General features: G+C 37.4%; 1 protein-coding gene across 4 annotated transcripts in view; it reads left to right on the top strand.

Moving 5' to 3' along the window:
- Uspl1 (ubiquitin specific peptidase like 1) overlaps window positions 1-17,136 on the top strand; it is a 33,800-nt gene that overhangs the window by 2,079 nt on the left and 14,585 nt on the right. For all 4 annotated transcript variants that reach the window (XM_063232575.1, XM_063232574.1, XM_063232577.1 and 1 more), the window contains exons 2-6: window positions 1,044-1,209; window positions 1,693-1,821; window positions 6,586-7,216; window positions 11,695-11,808; window positions 15,972-16,101. In XM_063232575.1, coding sequence (XP_063088645.1) covers window positions 1,111-1,209; window positions 1,693-1,821; window positions 6,586-7,216; window positions 11,695-11,808; window positions 15,972-16,101 — 1,103 coding nt within the window. In that variant the 5' untranslated portion in view covers window positions 1,044-1,110. The remainder of the gene's footprint in view (window positions 1-1,043; window positions 1,210-1,692; window positions 1,822-6,585; window positions 7,217-11,694; window positions 11,809-15,971; window positions 16,102-17,136) is intronic.

Consider the following 17,136-nt stretch of genomic DNA (forward strand, 5'->3'; position numbering starts at 1 on the left):
TGATGCTGCTTTTTTTTAAAAGAAGTTTTATTTTTGAAATTATTCCTTGACTTGAAGGATGTGTGAAGTTATTTAGCTAGAACGGACTAGTGTAACTAGCTTTTCAAAGTGAGCTGATGAGCCACTGAATCCCAGAACATGGTTGTTGTAGAATGATAGATTTTTAGGTTTTGGAAAGAGTTACGTGTGAAGCTTTTACAGTGTCTTTGCTAAGTAATAATTTCTTCTGCTTAAAGGATTCTTACATGTGATTTTGCTGTATTTTAAATTCATATTTCAATTGCTTTTAGCAGCATTTTCCTCGTACCTATCTATGTCTTGTAATTTTGACCACTGGATATGGTTTTGCTTCACAGGACTTACACAAGCTTGCCATGTGTAATTTGTACTATGGCACTGATTATATGTTTTGTTCTAGTGAAAATTAGTTACAGAAACATTAATTGGTGTTGGCAACTTTTAAAAAGTAACGTTCTCAGCCATAATGGTACACACCTGTAAGGAGGCTGAGGCAGGATTGTTGTGGTTCCAGGGCAGCCTGGCCTGTGTAGCACAATCCTGTCTCAAAACAAAACAAAATTCTTAGTTGGTGAAGGATTGATTAAAAATAGAAATGTATGATACATGTGGTTCATTGGTTCTTTTATCCCTGTTAAGTAATAAAACAATGAATCTGGGAGGTTTGGGGTATTTTTTTCATGATAATGTGGACATGTTTGATTTTTAATTGTGCATAGACACTTAAAAATGTAGGTTTTTCAAACTCTGGTCAGTATAGTTTGCTTAAATACTTAGTAACTCCCCATATTACAAATTTTGTTTAATTTGCTTACAGCTGAAAATAAAAGCTATGACTAGTTTCTTCTACCTTTTTCCTGTTATTTGCTAAATATATAAATAAGTTTAGGTATTTCAGTTTCAAGATCATAATTCTAGGATATGGCTATCATGGGACATACATTAAAATACATTTCTTTTATAAAATAACGTAAGTTTCTTTTAAATAGGATTTTTATTTAATTGTTTTGACTTTTTTTTTCCAGGGTTCATTGAAAAATCCTTAGTGATATTGACATGTTTCAAGTGACATAAATTAGCCAAAGACTCGGAATGATGGATTCTTCGAAGATTGGAAATGGTTTGCCAGTGATTGGACAAGGGCCTGATATAGGGATATCTTCACTCCCCGTGGTGGGGTATTTGGGAAAAGTTAGTGAACTTATTTCTTGCCTCAGTGCAAAGTTTTTTCTCCCCTTTGTATTTTTGAGATTTAAAATTGGTTTTAATTTTATCGATTCCAAAAATGGTGTATCTTCACGGAAATCTTACAGCAAGGCGAAAGATTGTTTACCTCTTTGTATTTTATTAATATGTGGAAGTAGAAATAGAGCATAGACCTTACGGTTTCCTATTTGAGAACATGGAACATTTGTTTGCCTAGGACTTGATGTTAATTTTTTTCTTGCAAATAAAATTGATGCTGTGTTTTCACTTAAACCTTAAATGTTTATCTTTTTTTAATAATAGCTGTATTTAAAATGTTATATGCATTTGTTTTATTTGCCATTTGTAGTCTTGCCAGAACGGTTGTTGAAAATTGTAATTTTTTTCTGGTTACCTTTTTGTTTAACCTTTTGTAACTAGATGTGTTTAGGTATGTTTGTATTTTAATACACTTTATTTCTCTTTTAGAATTATGATTCAGCTAAAATTACATCAGATGGCTATTGCCCTGCTTGTAAAGCAAAGGGAAAGTTAAAAGCCTTAAAGACTTACCGAATTAGTTTTCAAGAATCTATCTTTTTGTGTGAGGATCTACAGGTAAATTATTATTGTACATAGTATATAGGTTTTAACCTTTTGCTGTTTCGTTCATTTATATTTTTACTCATTCTGTATTTCTTATATAGATTTTTAATAAATAATTTGATACAGTAAATCCAGTTGGTATACAGTTTAAAGTTTATTTTTAACATTTGATTTCCTGAGTTGGTATATTTTTTTTGTTTTTGAAATTTTGTGAGGGTTGTTAGGTTTTAGCCTATAACACTCTCTCCTTGCTTTGGTTTATTTATTAACTTTGGGACCGATTGAAAAATCTTAGAAACTGGTTAGTCTAAAGACACTGTATATTTTGTGCTAAGTACTGTATACTTAAAAGACTGTAAGTATCTTTTAGAGTTAATTACAGTAAATTGTTTCTGCTTGTGTTATTTTATATAGGTCATTTAATTCTGCAGCACTCAACATTTTATTATACTTAATGGTTCATGAAACTTTTGTGCATGTTTAATTCTTAAACCTTTGCAAGATAGGCATTTTTCAAGTGAAAAAACCTCCAGTGAAGGGAGCAGCTCCTTAGGATCCCCTGGAGTGCACTAAAGTATTTCTGGCCTTAGCACTCAGGGAATTGATAGAGTTCTGTAGATTTTTACTTTTAAAGGATGAGTCTGATGACTAACTAATTTGGAAAATATTAGACTAAATTACAGGGCTGTTGTTAAATACTTTGTGGGTCTAATTTGAAAGAAGACATTTATGCATTTATTCAGTATGTCACTATTATTGACACTATTCTCAGTCCAATGATGAATAAAACAAAATGACTCACTTTTAAGAAGGTTATGTTCTAAAGTAGAAAAGACCATGAAGTTAATAAATAGCGCCATTTTTTTCCCCTCAGATGATAGAAAGTATTGTGGAGAAAAATCAGTCAATGGCCACTAGAGTGTCAGGACTTTGCAGTTATAAACGAAGTGGTAAGCAGAATGCGTCACTGAGAGAGTGAAATTGAGGAAAGGCCTTTGAGAGCAGGAGAGCTGTCTTCCAGGCAGGGGGAGAAGTAGCACAGTGAAGGCTCTGCGAGTAGAGAAGCTGCTTGTTACCTTTGTGCTGTTGGCAGTGAAACCAGTGGCACTGTTGGAGTACAAAGCAGAGTAAGGGACGCTGGGTCAGAAAGGTAACTGGAGAGCTGACCCAAGTCAGGTCTTACCACAGTAAGGTTTCTTGACTTTAATTCTGGACAAGGTGAGGAATCAGAGCAGAAACATTGGCTGAAGAGCACTGATGCCGTCTGATTTATGGGTTAAAAGAATCACCATGACTGCGGGGTCCAATCTGTAAATGGGTAAGAACTTGGCTTAGTTATGTTCTCATTACTGGGACAAAATACCTGACACCATAACTGAGGAAGAAAGTTTTATTTTGACTTGCAGTGTGTGGAAGTTTCAGTCTATAGTATGCTGGCTCCAAAGCAGGCCAGCATGGTAGAGAGGTCTGAGAGAGGAGGAAGAAGTCATAGCCTGGTAGCAGAAAGCAGAGAAAAATCGAGGAGGAGGGAGGGAAGGAGGGTTTTCTGGTCACGTGCCAGTAAAGCATCTCCAGCCAGGCTGCAGCCCCAACATCACATTTAGCTGTAAAGGCATCAGTGGACTGATCTGCTGATGAGTGTCACATACTCATGATCCAGTCACCTCCCAGACGCTCCACCAATGAGCACGTGAGGCTTGGGAGGACATCTACATAGAAAGCATAATAGAACTGAATCAGAGAGACTAGTTTATTGCCAGTCTAGCTAAACCGTATCCTGAATGTGGAGTCCATTGATTTAGGTGAAAAAACTCCTGTCCTGCCTTGAGCAGGAGTTCTTGTAATATTTAGTAGAGTTCTTTAACCAAGGACTGTAAGAATACAGTTGTTCCTGTTCTCAAGAGATAGATTTTGGCAGTGAAAGTTGGATGTGTTATTTGCAATTAAGTGTTTGAAGGATTCTTTTGTAAGTGAAAAAAAAAATTTCAATTTGTAGTTTGCTAATGTTAAAAAAATGAGTAATTTATTAATCTAAAATTTAAAACATTTTCCTAACAGCAATAGTGTTCTTTATAAAAAGATTGGCTTACAGCAAGGATCAGCACTCTTTGATGCAAAAGTAAAATGAGTTTTATAAATGATTGGAAAAAAGTAAAACGTGCTCTTTGATAACAAATGAAATTTATGAAATTCAAATACTAGTGTCCATAAAGATTTACTGCAATGTGGCCATACCCAATTATTTCTATATCCTTCATGGCTGCTTTTCCACTAAAACAGCAGAATTATTTGTGACTGAGACTATATAGCGCATGAAGCCCAAAATACTTATTTTCCAGCATAGGTCAATTGTGCTAATCCTTGGTCTATAAGATCCATGGATCGAATGAATGATTGATTTCCGGTTGTAAAACTTGGAGTTCACTAAATATTTTGCTTTCATTCGCAATAAATTGGAAAGAACCGTGTGGCAATCCAATTTTTATATTAAAACTACAATTTAATATGTATAATTTTTGCTTTAAAAAAATCACATAATACTGTATTCAGAGCAGCTCTTCAAAATTAATACCAAATTAGAACTTTCAGTTGTCTGCAGAGTTTGCCTTTTTTCTTGAAATAGTGTTTGGCCTTATTTGTTTTCTGTAAGAATAAAAACAAATTTATTTAAGCCACTCTCCAAAAAATCAGAGAAAGACGCATTCGGTTTAGATGGTTATCTGAGCTAAAGTATTACTGCTCTGTATCTTCTTTAAACTTTCTTAAAGGATAGGCTAAAAAGCTGTATTCTAGTTAAAAAAGATTGATGTTCACTATAAATAAAATAGAAACTAAAGTCAAAAACATGAAAAGATAAAAATAAAACTCTACAAAAGCATTTAAGGAAACCACTCAAGGCTTTTAGAACCCAGAGCTTTTGGGGTGACCTGCATCTCTAGCCATTCTGTGTTTTTTATTGTTTTGCTATTTTGAGAGCAGGTAGTCTTGTTCAGTTGGCCTGGCTGGGCTCAGACTTGGCATCGTTCGTCCTCAGCCTTCTAGAATGCTAGGATTACGGGCATCTGCTGTTGGCTCTGCTTGTTTCCGGTCCTTTAGTTTTTAAAAAAAAATTGTGGCAAAAAATGCAGCAACTTATTTTACCCACTTTAAAGAGTACTTTAGGAGTATTGGTTATGTTCTAGAGCTGCTTTCAGCTAGCAGCACGGAGGTGCTGTGTCCAGGTACCCTCATGCTGCCCTTGGCAACCCTGCTAGATTGTTTCTGTGTATGACTGCTCCGTGTCATATCTTTTTATATTAATGGGGGTTTTCTGGTCACGTGCCAGTAAAGCATCTCCAGCCAGGCTGCAGCCCCAACATCACATTTAGCTGTAAAGGCATCAGTGGACTGATCTGCTGATGAGTGTCACATACTCATTAATATAAAAAGCCAATCTTTTTATATTAATGAAATCATGCAGTACTTTTACTTGGCGGGCTCGTTTCCTTAACATTCTCACAGATACAGTCTATACCTAGTTCCATATATACTAAAAATTTCATAAATATAGTATTTTAAAGTAGTATTCACTTACAGAAGCACCTAAATAAGAGAAATTAGTGTATTTCACATGTCTCTGGCTGTGAATCACCTCAAAACCAAGTGGTTATTTTCCTGATTTTGTGGGTCTGGCAGGTGACTCTTAGCCCTTGTAGAATGTCTGCTGCAACAGTTGAGATACCTGTGTGTCTGGTAGACAGTGCTGGCTGCTCTCTGGGTGCTCAGTTAGGCAGTCAGTTGGAAATCTTAGTTCTTTTAATGAGGCTAATTGGGCTTTGCAATGTGATAGCTGGAGCTGGAAGGTGAGTTTTAGGAGGACAATCTCATTGAGCCAGTCCTTTTTTTTAAAGACATGCCCTCACTGTGAAGTTCAGGCTGGCTTTGGACTCACTTTGCAGGCCAGGCAAACCCTGAACTCACAGTAATCATCCTGCTTCAGCCTCTCAACTGCTTGAGCCAGCCTTTATCAAGCATCCATGTGCGTCCTGTGTTCTGTCAAACAGGGCTGTGTCCTGTGTTCTGTTGCACTGAGGCTGGGGATTTAGCTCAGTGGCACAAACACCTGCCTGGCAAGCTCAAGGTCATGAGTTTGATCCCTGGTACCAAAAAAAAAAAAAAAAAAAGGTCGCATGGCTGAGCCTTGTCTGTAGGAGAGTGACCATAAGGGCATGAATTACAAGGAGAGAGTGGTCCTTTGGTTCACTGGAGGCCTAGTAGGCAGTCTACCGTACCTGTATAGAAGGTGTATTTTAAATGAAGGCATTTCGTAGTATATATAGGTTCTTGAATTTCCTTTTTAGAATATTTTGGTAATTTTCAGAGTTAGGAAAAATTCACTGATTTGTGTACATTTTTATATTTGGTTGCAATTGTGTTAATGCGTAGTAAGATTTGATAAGGACATTAAAATTCAATTTGATTCTAAACCCAATAAAGGTACAAAATAGCGATGTTCTCAGATTCATGTTCAGTTTCAGAATATAGGGAAAACAAATTGCTCTTTTCTTGTTAGTATATTCTAATCTAGATTAAATCCTTGATTATTCAGATTAACTAGAAAAAATATTTTAGGCAGTCAAATTTTGGTTGGCTCTAATTCTTCCAAATTTAGGCTAATGAATAGTCATTAATGTCAGACCTTCAAATTTTATGTGTTTTTATGGCACAGGAACTGTAAAATAAAATGAGCTTATTAGAATTTCTTTAATTTTCATAATTGTTGTTTTTTCTTCCTAGTGCATCTATCCTTTGGGCTCTAAATCACTTAATAACTTAATTTCTCCTGATTCAGAAGATTGTCACACTCCAAATAAGCCTCAAAAAAGAAAGATCTTAGAAACCAACTGTGAAGATTTATCTCTTTTAGCAAAGTCTAAAAAGACTAGAACTCATATTTTTACTGACGATAAACAAATCTTAAATAACGGACATAATGGAGAAGAATCTAATAAAAGCTCATCAAATGTGCTGCACGGTGGTCACCAGCATAATTCAGCGAGGACCGCTGATTGCTCAGGACAGAGTGAGGCTATGGACGCTGCTGACCGCGATGTGGCCGCTGCGGGTCCTGCTGCAGCCGATGTTCCTGGGGCTGGGGGAGTTTCTTCTCCCAGTAAAGGAGGCACATCTGGATTTGGAGCGACATGCAAGAGAACATTTTCCTTTTGCCAGACTTCATGTGTCCAGTGGAGAAACACTAATGCGCTCTGCTGGTTAGATTCTATCCTGTCAGCTTTGGTGCACTTGGAAGCCTTGAAGAACACTGTGACTGAATTGTGTTCTAAGGACTCTGTATTTTGGCGGTTGTTTGAAAAATATAATCAAGCAAATAAGCTTCTATACACCAGTCAGTTGGATGAAGTTAAAGGTTGGTATTAATGTATTTTACCTTTTAAGTTTTTGAAGATTTTTAATGTTTTGAAGGTTTAATGGTTTTGGAAAAGATGCCACCAGTTGTTTCTGTAGAGTCCTGGTTGCCAGAGAGCCACAAAGTGCCATGAACTGTGAGATATTAGCAGTCACAACATTGTTGACTATCTCAGAAATGACTTTTTCCAAAACCTAGTAATGTGGAAAGAGGCTATGGTTGTGCCTTAGCTTGTCAAGGTGATAGTGGTCATCACAGCATTCTATCAAAGTAAAATCTTAAAATTTTTAACTACTGAAAAGTGGACTAAAGTAAAAAAAAAAAAACTCAACCAAAAATCCAGTCCCAAATCTTTCTTTATAACAAAGGATATATTACTATTTTATTTACTATAAAAGAGGATACCCATGAGGCTACCTTCCATCCCAAGAACTATTAAACATGTCCACTTAATTATTTCTACCTGTGTGTTCATAGTGTTTGCTACCCGCCATTTACTCAGAGGGTAATTGTGTTTTATTATTATTACCTTGAGCTGCATTTTATCATTGTTTTTCTTAACATATATGTAGCTAAAAAATATATTGACAAATATAGATTGGAACTTTGTAAAAAGGGCATTGTACAGTGTGTACTCTAGTATCTTTCCTTTGGTAAGTTGTGGGAAGCTACTTGTGTTGTGGCTCAGTGATTTTCAGTGCTGTGTAATATTTGCACTGGAACCGCCTCGATGCCATTTTCCCTCAGTATCTGTGGGAGCTGGTTCCAGGAGCCCCATCAGGTACTGCATACAGTTAAACAGTGCATGATGTGTGTGTAGAACCTTGGCAGTCCTTCCATACGTTTTAAAGCACTCTGGATTACTTGTGAGAACTCATGTAAGTGCTGTGCAGATAGTTACTACCCTGTGTAGTACATCAGGACAAGGGATCGTTTATGTTCCCTCTTCTGTGAAAGGCTGTCTTACGCCTATTTGTTCTATTGATTGTCCTGTTCTTATTGATTTGGCTTTTAACATCTTCATTGGTATTTGTATGTCATATAACGTGTTGCCAAATCATCTCCCAGTTTGTGCTTGTGTTTTTACTTTGAAAAGATATGTTTTGAGTTTCAAGAGGCTGTAGCTTTCCTTTGGGAACTAATGTTGGTGGCTTTTTAAAGAAATTTTTCCCAAAGTCAAGAAGTCATTCCCTGATATTTTCACTGAAAAGCCAGTTTTAATTTTGATACTGAAATTCTTAACTTGGCTAGGGTTAGTGTTGTGTGCATGGGGTGAGGGTAAGGATCCATTCTTCTTTGCACAGCCAGTTTTTCTAGCTCCACTTTTTTGTCAGCTGACCCTCCATGCCACCTTTGTCGTGTGCCACTTGTGTAAGCACGTACAGCTGCCCCTTGCCTCTCAGGTTTTCTCCAGGTGTGTCTGTCTGCATCATTTATTACGGCTTCTTACAGTAATTTTTTAAAATACCTTGGTATATTTCTTACCTGATCTTATTTGTGCCTTTTTTTAAAATGCCAGACTTAATATGCCAAGATGTTTTTGTTTTTCTGTTTTGGGGACCTCTATGTTTATTTGTTGTTTGCTGCACTGGGAATTGAATGCAGAGCCTTCCCTATCCCTTTTTATTTTCTGTTTTATTTTGAGACAGAGTCATAAGTCCCTATGTTGCCCAGGCTGCACTTGAACTTCTGATCCTCCTAGGATTACAGTCACGCACCATGATGCTTGACTCAAGTTTTCTCCACTTGAGTGGAAGATGTTTTCTTATGCATGGCCGTGCCTTGGGTTGTCCCGTCCTCTATTTACATTCTACACATTGCTTCCTCTTACTAACTATGCAGGCTGCATATCATGTTTCACTGTTAGGACTTCACAGCATCACAAATATCCATATATCTTGAATACAGTACGATTTATAGCGTAGGAAGGACGTTAAAACATGAATGTAAATGGTTTTGCTGAAGGGCTTTCCAGAAAGGTTTTGCTAACACAGTTTTTTTGTTATGTGAAACAAAGTATCTCGAGTGTTGTAATAACCTTTGGGTATAAACATTTAAAAAGTTAGGATTTTATTAAGTAGGAAATGTTTCGCTTTGAGTTCTTCCAGGACTGATTTGCAACTTTTACAATTCCTTTTTTACAGGATTTCTTTTTGCTAAGTGAGAAGTGATGGGGGTCTTAGTGGGGTTGAACTCAGGATCTGGCACATGCTAGGCAAGTGCTCTACCACTGAGGCACACCCCAGCCCTTTCTTAAAATTTCTGTTTTGTTTGAAATCAGATCTCCTCACATAGCCCAGGTTGGACTCAGACCTGCAGCCTTTGTGCCTCAGCTTCCTGACTAGCTGGGGTTGCTGGCGTGCGTGCCCTGCTTGCTGCCCTTGTCTTTTCTTGTTTCAGTTTCCTATACTTGATGAGCAGGTGACTGGTTCAGTTAATTATTGTAGAAGAGCAACATTGGATGTTAGAATTTGTTTTACATTTTTATATTAACTCTTTGCAATATGTTACAATTCTTATAATCTGGTTGTAAAAATTATATTTGAGCTTCATTATTTTGGATTGTAGAGTTTATTCTTTTCCATAATCAAATAACAAAAATTTTGGTTAATATGCTCCGCCTGCTTGAGCTGCCAGGAGTACATACATGACTGCCCCATTGGGTAGCTTAGACCCCTGGTGGTGCAAGCAGATCTAATCACTCACTGATCTTTTTACTAATAAGATTAATACAAAGTCTATAAACAGGCTAGTTTCTTGAATAATTACTGCCAAATATAAAAATCAATACTAGTCATGCCAGTTAAAAATGTAATATAATACAAATATAATAATGTATATTGATGCATTTCGACATGGAAGTCTTATAAAGTACCCCATTGCTGATATGTATAATACATATTTACAATTGCTGTAGCACAAATTAGCTGTATTATAATTTTTTACATCGTTTTCCTATTTTTCCCCAAAGGAACTATAATATGATGACCTCTGATCTGCTAAATCAAGGCCCTTTTTTGCATTATGGTAATCATAGACCCCCTGAGAAGCAGTATAAGCTGCCCAGTAGAATAGTCAAATTCGTATCTGCCACATTCACAGTGGGGCATAATTTGTTTTCTTGCCAGGTAGCTTGAACCACTGATGGTATATGAATGAGTAACTGTCCCATCAGGTAGCCTTTTATTTATTTTACTGGTAAAAAGACTGATAAACGATTTGATCTGCCTGTACCACCAGTGGTACCAGTTGCCTGGTGGGACTGTCATGCATGTACTGTTGGTGGGTAAGCTGTGGGAACATGTTAATGTTTACTCCAGGTTCAGCAGAATCCGGGTCTTTTCCTCACTGAAGCGCATAAGCAGAGTGTGATCAGGTATGGATTCGTATAACAGATTTGAGTGAAAAGATCCATGTATATGTTGAGCGTAGTCAAATGTATTTGGTGTCTATTCAAAATAAATTTTCCAATTATGCTGTGTAATTTCTTATTATACTAATTGTGTTGTGAGGACTTTTACCCTAAAGAAGTGATCAGAAATACAGATGGATGCATGCCCAAAATCTATCACTATAATATATATAATACTGAAAACAACTTATTTCTAGCAAAGGAGGAGTGTTAAATAATTAAGTGCTATATTAAATCACAGTGTAATCCCCAGCCTAAAAGCGTTTAAGGAAGCAAATTTCTGTGAACAAAGCAGGATATATAATTCCATAAAGGTTATGATGCCAAACATCCTTCCCCGCCAAGATAGTGAAATGTAACATACATTGGTTTGAAAGAGTCATGGCTTGATTAAGATTCTCTGTAAACCTTCTGTGCTTATAACTTAGCTAAGTTTTAAAAGTTATGCAAAGTATAATAAATGTTTAGAAGTTTCTACCATAGGTAATGATAACATGTAAAGAGATATTTTTCAGTTGCTTCAGAGATGGGCAAAATTTCTAAAAGGTAGACTGCAGGTTGAATATTCCTGATGTGAAAATCCAAAATCAGAAAGTATCTGAGCTCATATGATAGGTCTCAGTCAAGAAGCAGTATTTGATAAAAATATAATGTGAAATTACTCTCAGGCTATGTGTATATGAAACATAAGTGAATTTCACTCTAAACTTGTATGTCATTCCTCAAATATCTCATTATGAAGGTTCAATTAATACAAAATCCAAAGAACCTGAAATTGAAACACTAATGATCCTAACCTGTGTTTTAGTAGGCCTCTGCTTCATTTGGGTGAGCAAGACTTTCACCAAGGTTTTATTCAGGTGGTAAATGCTAACAATACTGTGCTGATAACAAGCATTGAGAGAGACTATATGATACACCACAGAGGAGGAAGAATTAGATATTCTGTGTTTTGCCTGTTGTGTGTTTATCCGGAAAACTTAATTACTTTGGTAAACTTTCACTCTTAATTACTTTTCTGTGGAAAAATGCACACTGATGAGAAATTGATAATGTTCTGTTTTAGATGGAGAGTATAAAAAACTTACTTCAGAAATATTTGCAGAGATAGAGACCTATCTGAATGAAGTCAGAGATGAAATTTTTGCTAAACTTCAGCCGCAGCTTAGATGCACATTAGGTAAGTAATTGGTCTAATTTAACTCATCTGTCATAGAAATCTGTACACTCTAAGAAAACATTGTTTTAGTACTTTGGATGGTCACACTTAGTGATCACCATGAAGGGTAGGATGACAGGAATCTGCTGTAGGCTAAGTCAGCTATTCTGACTTAGTATGCAGACTGGCATTTTACCTGTCAGGAGGGGGTGTATTTCTCAGAACTAACTGGACATTCGAGGGGGTAAACATCCTTCGGTATTCCTCCAAGACTCCCCAAGTAGGCAAGTTCAGCATTTTCAACTTCGTGTGTTACAAAACATATAGGACAGAGCCAGGCATAGTGGCACACACCTGCAGGCCCAGCACTTTGGAGGCCAAGGCAGGAGGATCACAAGGTGCAATCTCAGCTGGTCAACTTAGCAAGATCCTGTGTTGTTAAACAAAACAGAAGCAGCTGGAGATGTAGCTCAGCGTCACCCAAAACAAAACAACCCTTAGGAGATTTTATAGTACCAGTGCTCGGGCCCCATACAAGTCAGAGTCTCAGGGACAGGCCTCAGATAACCAGTAATTTTTAGAAACCTCTACATAATTCTTAAATGTGGACAGGTTTGCAAGTTTTTGATCTAAAACCACCAGGATAATTCTGCTTTTCTTATCAGTGATTATAAGAATGGGCTTTCGATCAGTGGAAAATTGAGAGATACACTGGTGACCTTTTGGGAAAGCATTCTCACCTTTGAAAACAGAACAAGGATGTGACTTGCTTTTCCCTCCATGAATTAATTTTGTCCTTTGGGAGCAGAGGGAAGTAAGGGACCTAGAGTTTCTGTCCATGTCCTTCTAAATTTTTTTGGTGTTATAAAAAGCGCTAGTGTTAGTTGGGTTTTTGAGGTTTCAAACTCAGGGGTGCTCAGCCACTGAGCTATATTCCCAGCCCTTTGCACTTGCACTTTGGAACAGTGATTGCTGCGTTGCCTAGGCGGGCCTCACTTGTGCTCCCCCACGTACGTGAGCCTCCTGAGCAGCTGGGCATGTGCCCAGCTGGTACTGGTGCGTGAGCAAGTGTTTCGTTTTTTGTTTCTGGCACTGCGAATCAAACTTGTCAGGCAGGCACTGTGTGGCTGAGCTGTATCCCCGGCCCTGGGGTTTTGTTTATTGAGAGTGATGCCTTTTATCTTTGCCTTAACTTTTCTGTTAATAGTGTGTGGTTCTTTCTATTAGTAATTACCTGTAATCCGTTGTGTGTAATACCTGTGCCTTGTAGGTTTTCTCTCATCGAGTGGCTTTTATTTTAGGCCAGTTGATTCAGAGGCAGTTTCTTTTGTCCATACCTGACAGCTTTTGACTTGTTTGTCCCACGGTTCTGCTTCTTAGTCTCTCCTTTGTTTTTTTGTGGGCTCCTACATACGTTTGCTCCATTTTTATAATGTGGAACAGATTTTCCATACGCGGGAACTGTTTTCATTTATCAAGTGGGATCTCTAGTGAGGTGAATAATCTTTCTTGTTTATCAAAGTTTTACACACAGTAAAACCATTTAAAGATAGTCATTTAAATGTGTGTGTTACCATAGTGGAGATGTGGGATAGCTCTATCATCAGAAGTCCTCACTAGACTTTGTTGTCTCCTCTGTGTTTTATCCCCACACGCTGAGGTGTTGGGTGAATAACCCTTTTCCAGAGATCCCTAGAGTGCAGACATTAGGGCTTATGATCTTACTAAGGAAATTTAAACTGCTGCAGAAAGCACTTTAAAATCTTACTGTATCTTGTCCTTCTAAACATTTATTTCAAAGTACTTAACAGTGGAGAAGCAGAATTGACATTGGCCCTGAACGTTGCTGAAACTTTGCAGATCAGCTTCTCTGTAGTAGTGATTATTGGGTTTTGTTTTGGATTCCGGGACTTGAACTCAGGGCAGTCACATTGAGGTGCATCTTTGTTAGGTTTTTTATTTTGAGAGGACATCTTGGCTCAGGTGGGATATGAATTTGAGATCCTCCTGCCGTAGGCCCCTTAAAGTTTTGATTGTTTTTAATCAAGCAGACCTTTCAGTGACTCCTTGCTGTCTCTCTCTCTTCAAGTTTTCTGTTAATTGCTCATCAGTGTCTTTAGGCTGCTTCCCATTTAGATGAGTCTAGATGAGAACCTCCCCTTTCAGCTGCTTTGTAAGAGGAGGGAAAGAATATCCATGAGACAGTACTGGGACCGCTGGGGACATGGGGTCCCTACTTCACAACGTAATCAGGAAAATACGAAAAGCAGAGTTCTAAAGTGGAAGAAAATACACAGAAATGTGTATCATTTTGGAGAGGGAAAAACTTTTTTACATAAGATTAAAAAAAGATTCATAAATGTTAATGTAAAGTTTTAAACCTCTTGGCATAGATAGTACAGAGAACAGTCAGGATATCTTCAAAAGAGAAAAAGGTGACCTGAACATGGTAATGCACAGTTAACAGAAGCAAAAACTAAATAGCTGGACAGCAGTCCCTAAAAGGTTTGCATGTGTGAAATCATTTTAAAGAAATGTGCAGATTGTGCTGAGACGTAGCGTAGAGAATTGGGATTAAGTTCTAGAGGCAAAGAGGCTGCTTAATTTAGGCAGATTATAAAAACAGAAAGTAGACATTGATATTTTATGTTCTCTAACTTTATACTTAGTGCTTAAAATCTGTAATCTAAGGGAAAACAATTGAAATAAATTTAGGAGCTATATAACTTACCTAAGATCTGTAACGATGTAACTTATTAAACTGTTTTGAGCCCTTGTGTAGTATTTTGTCTCACTGAAAACTGCATATTTTAGACTTGATTTTGCGTTGTCATAATGAAATGTAAAGTACTTACTTTTCAGTTAATATTTAGGTACAAAACAGCAAACATTTAAAGACTGACAACTATAATTACACATTCATACATAGTGCCTGCTCCTTCTGCCTAGCCTTGCAGTCTTCATTTCTGCAAGACTGATTTGTTTCTAGTTAAAAAATACTTCATTTACATTTCTGTGTTTATATAAAAATAACAGAACTGTACCACAGAGGTGGCTGTTTAAACAGCCTTTGTAACTACTGGTAACTGTAGAATACTGTCCGCTGGCTTCCTGCCAGGGAGACTGTTGTGACGCTGTTCTGCACAGCTGTAGTTCCAGACTTGAAGAACTCAACTGGGACCATAAGACAGGGGAAGGGACTCAGTTTCCTGGACCGCATAAGCTCCCCTGAGGGGGAAAAACCATTGAGACTAAATGTGAGAATGAGAATCTTAATTAACCCATGTGCTAGAAGCCAGTATTTACCATTTGGATTTTATTTCAATGACCAAAAAATTCAGATCTTAAAAAGTTTCTGGAGTTTAAATTTTTAAGGAAAAGACTGGGATAAAATGTCAGAAGGCATGGTAGCTAAATTGTCAGAAGATATGAGGCAAGCTGGGGATTTAGCTCAGCGGCATAAGTGCCTGCTTGCAAGCAGGCAGTCCTGAGTTCGATCCCTGATACCCATAAAAAAAACGAAAAAGACCAAAAAAAAGAAGAAGAAGAAGAAAATATGAGGCTGGTTGTGTAACCCGCATGTATTTTACCTGCTTAGAACAGGAGGGTTGGGGGCCTGGGGATTTAGCTCAGCTGCATGTCCGAGAGTCCGATCTCTGGTCCCAATTTAAAAAAAAAAAAACAAAAACCAAGAGGGTCAAAACAAACCAGTTTAATGGTTTTGTCAAATTCTAATACTTTTTGTTGTTCTGGGGATCAAATTCATGGCCTTGCACTTGCCAGGTCAACCAAATCCGATGCTATTGTATGATACTGCATACAGCTTTTTAAAGTATCTATATGTAGCAGACCATTTATATTCTTATGCTTTAATAGGTACTGCCTTCATTACTAAGATTCATTAAGATTCTTTTTCTCCTGTGAGAAATTCTAAAGATCTGAGAAGACAATATAGATCCTTTGTGTTTTTGTCCTAAGTTTTCATAAAGGAAGATGCTGAGACGATCATTAAATTTATACTGGACATGTCTAGGAAGGTGCTTTTGAAACTTCCTCCTCCCCAATTACAAATGACTTCCTCTGTTACATTATATTTATACTGTGAACACAGGGAGGAAAAGTAGTTCAACATGCAGTTTATGTTTTAAGAGTGTTACAATAATCTTTCCTTTTCTTTTTGGAAGGTGAAAGAGAAAGCCCTGTGTTTGCATTTCCTCTGCTCTTAAGAATAGATGTCCACATTGAAAAGCTCTTCACATACTCCTTTTCATGGGACTTTGAATGTTCACAGTGTGGGCACCGATACCAAAACAGGTTAGTTTTTGCTTAAAATGGATTCATTCTTTTGAAATGGTTCCAGGTGATACTGTGGGAGACAACTCTAGTGATTCCCTTTGAATGCAAAACAATTACTGTGACTTTGATTATTTGGAGACTTATTTGCTTATACCAATATGTAGAGAGCTGGTATGGTATTTTCTTCTCTCTTCAGTTGGCTTTAAGCATTGCAAATAAGGCAGGCGGAGGAGGTGCTGGTATGTAATTTCTAAAGCCAACCGACAGTCCTGTTTCCTCTCATAGTGTTCTCCATACAGGCTGTGAGCATGCGAGATGTTAGAGCCAATAGCTCCAAAAATGTCAGCTGGGTTTGAGCCTCAAGATAAAGAGGCTGTAACTTCCCAGGGCACAAGAGTTTACATATCAAAAACCAAAGCACAGCCTCCCAAAACAATTCCATTGCTACCTTAATTGGATTATGTAAATTGATCTTCTGCATATCTTTATGTGTACAATTTACAGAAGTGCTTTTCTCTCACCTGGCCAGCCAGCTCAAGTTACTCAGTAATTCTGCCATCCTCACTGTCCCTCATCCCTGAGCCACCCCACTTCTTTAGAAGATAATAAATTCTGGGAGAGGCCTAGGATCAGGGCCTTTGTCCGCATATCCTCGCTAGGATTGGACTTAGGACCCCTTGGCTGTCCTTAGCTTAGAATATGTCTTGGTGTTGTTACTGCTGTGAGTTGCATTGGTGGTGGTAGATTAAAATTAACTTGCTGGGATTTCAGTAATGTCTCAATGGGATTATAAATACAACTTTTTGGATTGTGAAAACTAAAAAGAGGATTACAATAGTTGGATGACTGTACACAGTATTTGAGATTATAATATTTGGCGCTCAATGTGGCCTGATACAAGTTGAATAAAACTTGTTTGCACCTCTCTGTGTTCTGTCCTGTTCCTCTACTTTGACGGAATTTCCGCTGCATTTTTTGTCGCTTTACCACTGGATGAATATATTTAAACAATAGAAATTGCAATTTGCTTGCTACTTTAAGCTGAAAGGGTCA

This window comes from Cavia porcellus, unplaced genomic scaffold, assembly GCF_034190915.1.
Source record: "Cavia porcellus strain 051 isolate PalLab524CR breed Dunkin Hartley unplaced genomic scaffold, mCavPor4.1 scaffold_21, whole genome shotgun sequence".
Taxonomy (NCBI): Eukaryota; Metazoa; Chordata; class Mammalia; order Rodentia; family Caviidae; genus Cavia; species Cavia porcellus.